The sequence below is a fragment of the Anarrhichthys ocellatus genome, unplaced genomic scaffold (genome assembly GCF_004355925.1).
Source record: "Anarrhichthys ocellatus isolate YVR2014 unplaced genomic scaffold, GSC_Weel_1.0 scaffold2645, whole genome shotgun sequence".
Classification (NCBI taxonomy): domain Eukaryota; kingdom Metazoa; phylum Chordata; class Actinopteri; order Perciformes; family Anarhichadidae; genus Anarrhichthys; species Anarrhichthys ocellatus.
The window spans coordinates 736-7158 of record NW_022282619.1 but is presented as its reverse complement, the minus strand read 5'-3'; the positions used below and the strand labels follow the sequence as shown (position 1 = coordinate 7158).

At 44.0% G+C, this 6423-nt stretch overlaps 1 protein-coding gene across 1 annotated transcript; it reads left to right on the top strand.

Annotated features, from left to right (window-relative positions):
* The first annotated feature begins 247 nt into the window (after positions 1 to 247).
* On the top strand, positions 248 to 5834 carry LOC116378466 (calretinin-like). Its single transcript, XM_031840346.1, has 4 exons — positions 248 to 478; positions 4596 to 4672; positions 4761 to 4850; positions 5584 to 5834. The coding sequence occupies exons 1-4, from the start codon at positions 385 to 387 to the stop codon at positions 5680 to 5682; spliced, it is 360 nt and encodes a 119-aa protein (XP_031696206.1). The 5' UTR covers positions 248 to 384; the 3' UTR covers positions 5683 to 5834.
* Positions 5835 to 6423: the final 589 nt, after the last annotated feature.

Below are 6423 nucleotides of genomic sequence, written 5' to 3'. Positions count from 1 at the left end.
CTATCACACACAGCCACATCAAGCTTGAACGCACAGAGAGAGAGAGAGAGAGAGAGAACAGAGAGCGAGAACAGAGAGAGAGAGAGAAAACAGAGAGAGAGGGAAAAGAGTGAGAGAGAGAGAGAGAGAGAGAGAGAGAGAGAGAGAGAGAGAGAGAGAGAGAGAGAGAGAGAGGAAGCTGACTCAGATGGATGTCCTGTCGGTGGGTGTGCGCCCCCAGCGGCAGTGCAGCGCCGCTGCCGCTCCTTCGCCGGGGTTAAAAAGCGGCGGGCGGCGCACCGGGGCCACAGTGTGGGGGTGTGTTTGAACGAGAGAGACAGAAAAGTTAGCGGAGGATTTTTTTCTGGCTTCTGACCCACAAGCAGCATCCGTTCGAGAAGCATCATGGCCAACAAAGCACAGCAGCCTCCTCACCTACACCTGGCCGAGGTCACCGCGTCCCAGTTCCTCGACATTTGGAAACATTTCGACGCTGACGGTAGGACACTTTTTTTTCTTCTTCTTCCTCCTCCTTTCCTAAAAGTTATTCCAAACTGCGAACTCACGAGAGAATGCTGGATTACAGAGCGTATCACTGCTGTCAAATGCAGCCTATTGAAGGTTATAATCATACAGGGAGATGCATGGAACAGGATTGAAACGATTGTCAGACAGATGGATAGATAGACAGACAGAGCAAAACCGTTATAAAGCCTAGAATAAACAGACTGTAATAAAACAGCAAATGTTTTGTCGTTTTGGAGTATTAAAGCGACTATTTAGGAAAAGAAAAAAAACATCCATAATGTAATATAGCATTCTGAATATTATAGCGTCTATTTTGTCTTTTAATTAGTGATAATATTCTTTTGTCGTCTTAAGCTTCCTGTGTGGTAGAATAATAAAGTAGCCAAACGCGGCATTTTCATGTTTAGCAGTTGTGTGTATGAGCTGATATCAGACTTGATATTCTGGATATATCGAAGCACTGCATCCCTCAAAAAAGTTCGACGTCTTCCAAATTATTCTCTGATGCGGACCACTCCCGACTCCACGTGGTATGAGTTCATTTTATTACATTTGTTTAATGTAACTGCACATGCGGATGCATGATTTCTCATGACAAGCCTTCAAATAAAATATTGAATTGAGTTATTTAAAGACTATACTTAAAATATTCAATGAGTCTTACAAGGCGAGTACAATTCTTTTCTGTTAATTCATCTTTATTTCGCAATCATTTCGTCATTAGGGTCTCTTTGAGGGTCAACCTATACTCACTGACAGTTTGGAATGTTACTTTTAAATGTAAGTAATTGTCTCTGTCTGATGCTCCTCCTGTTGGAATCCGTTTACAATCAAAAACTGGCTTATTCAGTCGTCAGTCTGTCAGGTGGTGATGCTCTTTATGCAGTGGAAGTAGCCCGGTATGAATATGGATTTATGTGATGCAGATGCGATACCTGTCAACGTGAAATTGTCCCATAGGCCTACTAATTTATTCAGCGTCTCCCTCCCCACACACACACACACACACACACACACACACACACACACACACACACACACACTGTTTCTTCCCTCGGTCTCAGTCATGATCTTTTCTTCAATCCTCTGTTTGTCTCCGTACAGATTTGACAGTTCAGTCTTTCTTTCTGGCTCTGCAAATATCTGTGTGTGCATGTGTCTGTGTTGCAGAGTGACAGTATGACTTTTGTTTTTTTCCTAAACAAAGTCATCATTCGTCTTTGCTGTCATGAATGTCTCATAAGTCTGATTATAGAAATCCTTTTCTGTGGATCAAGGGCATTTTGTGAACTGGTGAAACTGTTTTGAGAAAGGAGATCTCTTTTGTGGTTTCCTTTAAAAACTCAGACTGGGACATTCACACAAGCGACCAGTCTGAACCCCGGCTGCAACCGGTCTTATTAAACAGAAAGTCCTCTCTTGGAACATCTCAAGAACTTTGATCGAGTCGTCAAGGCGAGTGTGTCGCACCTATGTGTTTTACACACACGCTCCCGGGATTTCATTGTTAGTGCGATCTGTTTTGACGCCTGCACACATGCTGAAATGCACTCCGCGGGGAAATCAGGGCGGAATGAGGAGTCGGTCTAGGGCTCAGCAGCTGGGCTCCTCCACATGAGCCAATGTGCTGACAAAGTTGACATAAGCATTGTTGTTTTTGCTCTTTTGTCCTCCTTCGAGCCCCAGAATGTCAGTCCTATACCACCCGGGTGCCTCAGTCCCGAGGTGCTTTACATATTGCGCTTTGCAACGAGCCACTTTGCAAATCAAATACAACCAGTGAGCGTCAACAGATTTGGCTACAGCGTTTGATTCCTGCTCTCATTACCGGGAGTGTCTTCTGGCTCGGCAGAAAGAGATGAGAGCTAATTTGCTTGCTCAGATTGAGTAAACATCTCCTGAGTTGCAGATAAAAATACACAGGAGGCGATGCACCCAGAGATGATGAAACCATATATTCCCCTGTTGGCCCAGGATCAAGTCTCATCTGGATTGCGTCTCTCGCAGCTCCTCCGCTCTGCGTCCCTCTCATCTCTCTGCTGTCTCAGTCAGGCCTCCTCAATTCAATCACTTCAAAGCTGAAAGAGGAAACAACTGCAGTTCCTTGCTGCTAATTATAGAGCATTTGCTGTCAATGATTTTTTTTATCAACCTGCATATGGAAATTTGGCAGCATCGAGTAAAATCCACTTCCTGAATTGACCCAGCCGTGGTCTCAACACAAAATATTTGAATAGACCGGGATGCACACTCCTTTGAAAGGCAAATGCACTTTATATAGGCTTTAAATATGCACTTAGTTGGCACAGTTGCCCACTTTGAGAGTTTTCCTGTGTTGGGGTTGAATTTTAGAATCAGAACCGGAGGACTGAAGCGCCTTTACCGGCGTCTCCTGGGACCATAATGAAGCAGCATCCAAAAGAGTGTGTATTTGGTCCAAAAAGTGTTTTTTGAACCTTTTATCTTGCTCGTTGGTGCGAGCTTTAAGGGCTTGTGCAGAGGGACCAAAGTGTATGAGAGCAAGTCGGTGGGAGCGCCCTCATTACGACATATAAAACGAGTTATTCAACATTTAAGTTGAGTGATGGGGAAGTGCGTTGAAGTCAGCCATGAAATGTATCTGCTGGAAGTGATGCTTTTTTTGTGCTTGGGACAGTTTACTGCAACATTTCATAGAAAAGAACCAAAGGGTACCTCAAGCACATTGGTGTGTCTTAGAGGCTGAATGAGAAAGTAAGCACTTATCCTACTGATATGAAAAAGCACAGTACAAACAGATGCTCCCTTAACGCACAAAAATATTGGGATGTATGGCTCTGTGGCTGCATTTGTTGAAGATGTGACGGCGCTCTGGCATAATCTGTTCATAAATCTATTTTTATTGTCATTTTATGCCGTTTGCCTTGTAGTTAATCACATCTTACTCTGTTTAATTATCAAGCAGGCCATTCCTCTCCAGAGCGCTAAATGTCAATAAGACCCACAGGAGGGAGGCTCGATAGCAGCGAGGCATTTTACCGTCCCACTTATTGAAACAGCAGAGCCTGTATTCATGAGTTTTGATAACATCGCTGAGGAACGCCTCCAACCCCCCCCCACACACACACACACACATTTCCATGGATAGAACAAAGAGGCTAAGATGCTGGTTGGATGGGGAGAGGGAGCTAAAAAGAAGATGACAGAGAGTTAGAGGGAGAGGAGAGGAAGTGGATGGCATAATAATCTTTGTTCGCGTTTAATGAGGCAGCTCTGCCTTCCAGGGTTTTATTGAAGCAGCTAGTCACATCGTTTGGAGCCATCTGTCCAGCCATTCGGCGTGCTTGTTGATGGGATGTTGGCACGGGCTCACAGACTACCTGGTTGAAGCGGGCACACTCATTTGTCCTCTGAATAGGTTCTGTCAGGGCAGCAGAGCACCGGGAGTAAGCATGAAATGAGATAATCAACTTTGTTTTCCCCTAGCTAAATCTGTCATGACGGAATCCAACAAAAAGGTGATGGACGTCTCCGTAGGGTGAACCCCAAATCGACAAAAGTGACACTTTGTGTGTCAAATTGATTGACAGCATTCAGTGAAACAGGGTTGAAACATTTTAAAACTTCAGTTCCTTGTGGCAAAATATCATCGCTTTCACAAGTCTAGATGAAGAAAAAAAAAAGAACTGGGTAGAAAGTACACGGTTATCTATATTGATTCGTCCCATTTGCCGAACTCCCCGCTGACAGCGGTATTGATCTCCGTGGAATAAAAGAAGCTGCCCGTGGATCATCACCTTCAAAAATCAAGAAAAGCAGCTTTCCATATATAGCCTCTTCTCGCGTACAACACAGTCTCTGAGGAGTGATCAGTTTGCGTTGTGTCAGTCAATAGTCTAATCTATTGAGCCAGAGGGGGGAAGGAAGAGAGTCACTGGTAAAGGCTCATGTTTGGATCAATACCGAGCCATGCTGGGATCTGTTTGACACTGTGACCACATCTGTGCAGATGTTTTTTTTTTGTTTTTTTTGCATGTCAGCGATACTGAAATGCGCCCCTTTGTGGTATGTTGCGATGACATAGGTGTATGGTTCTGTATGTCTCCCAGGTAATGGCTACATCGAGGGGAAGGAGCTGGAGAGCTTCTTCAGGGAGTTGGAGATGGCCCGGAGAGGAGCAGGGGTGGTGAGTTCAAGGAGTAGAGATTAATTAAACACATGCATGCATACTGGCCACTCAGGTTTCACTTGTACTGAGTGCAAATGTTTTCCAGGACCCTTCAAACCCCACATTCAGAGAAAAGATGAAGGAGTTCATGCAGAAGTTCGACAAGAACAAAGACGGACGAATTGAGATGTCAGAGGTAAGGCCTGGAAGGTGCTTTCTTTTTTTATGTTTTGACATTTTGGGAAAAATGTCCTTTTTGCAGAGAATTTTATTTTTTTGTCAGTGTCTCATAGTACATTATTAGAACAGACGAAAGTACTTATTATTGATGTGAATTAGATTTGATGCCACTTCCATTTGTGTAGCCAGCAGCCGGCTAGCTTAGCTTAGCATAGGTATTGAAAACAGGGGAAAACTGCTTTCTGTCTGCTTTCTATGGAGGGAGAGGAAAAGCTGGAAAAAGAAAATGCTCAGATAATTCACAGAGCCGGAGCAATACAGTGCAAGGCTTGATCAATACCCCGATCGATTGCATAAATACAGTCTTTATGATAGTCTCAACGGAGCGTCAGTTTGGCATATTGCTTTCCTTCGATTTTACCATTTTCGGATCGTGATTTGAAAGAGATGCAAGAAGAAGGCCCTTCTGCAATATCAATAATCCACCGGCAGCATGGAAAATCTGAGAATGAGTTTAAGGTTCAGTCGTTGGGGTAAAGAGGCAAAGGCTTTGTCTGAACCCAAAACTTGATTCCTAAATAAATTCTTACTTAGGCACAGCCTGGCTTCTCTATTATTTATGTCCAAGTTGGCCATTTGAGGCTTTGCAGACAAAAAGCTCCCCGGTCTCCGTCTCTTCTCTCTCAGCACATCAACCCCACCATCTTGTGTTCTCACCACTCCCATTTTCCTGTCATTTCTCTCTCTAGCTGGCCCAGATTCTCCCAACAGAAGAGAACTTCCTGCTCTGCTTCAGAGAGTTTGTCAGCTCCAGTGCTGAGTTTATGGCGGTAAGTGAGTGTCTCTGAGTCTGTGTGAACGGGCCGGTATATATTTTTTTGTTCCCTCTTCCCTCTCATTTGAACGGTTCTTTGCAATGCTTTTTTTACAAAGGCTTTTTGTTCACTGAGAAATGCCATTAGTCAGGACACGCTTACTTTAACCAACTATACATTATAGACCAGAGTCAGTCAGCCATGGAGGGGAGACAGCCTGCATGTTCTCACTCCTGCCTACCAGCTAATTTCACGGATTAATTCCCCGTGTATGGTTGAAGGTGTACTAATTAGTGAAATAAACCGGTGTAGTCTGGAAAGCAAACCGCAGACTTTCTGCCATTGCACATGGTTGCCCGTTTCTGCTGTTGAGATTTAGCAGTTGAATCACAAATCGAGCAACTGCACCTGACGGTCCATCATCATGAACATTAATTTAATGTGAACCGTTGGCTTTGGTGTTCTATGCACGGAAACTGAACAGTGTTAATTACTTTGGCTGTATTTGTTTCTCCAAAGATTCATGTGAATGTCCCTGCTGGTGTATGCAGAGGAGCTTTGGGTTGTTATGGGTAGCCGTAGAGGTTTTGCAGAGGAGCTGATGTTCACAACTCCCACATCTCAATGTGCAGTGTGAACATCAATCATGATTGATTCAATTCATGTCAGGAGAAACAGAAAGGAACCAAAAACATGTCAACTTCAAGGCTTAAATCTGTAAATGTGGAAGATAAACAGCTGGGAATGTTTCTGAATGACCGCGAGGCATATTTG

Bases quoted from the DNA above. Each gene is read 5' to 3' on its own strand.
- LOC116378466 (XM_031840346.1), top strand. From the start codon at position 385: ATGGCCAACAAAGCACAGCAGCCTCCTCACCTACACCTGGCCGAGGTC. The intron at 479-4,595 runs GTAGGACACTTT...TATGTCTCCCAG, and splicing joins GAAACATTTCGACGCTGACG to GTAATGGCTACATCGAGGGG. The intron at 4,673-4,760 runs GTGAGTTCAAGG...AATGTTTTCCAG, and splicing joins CCCGGAGAGGAGCAGGGGTG to GACCCTTCAAACCCCACATT.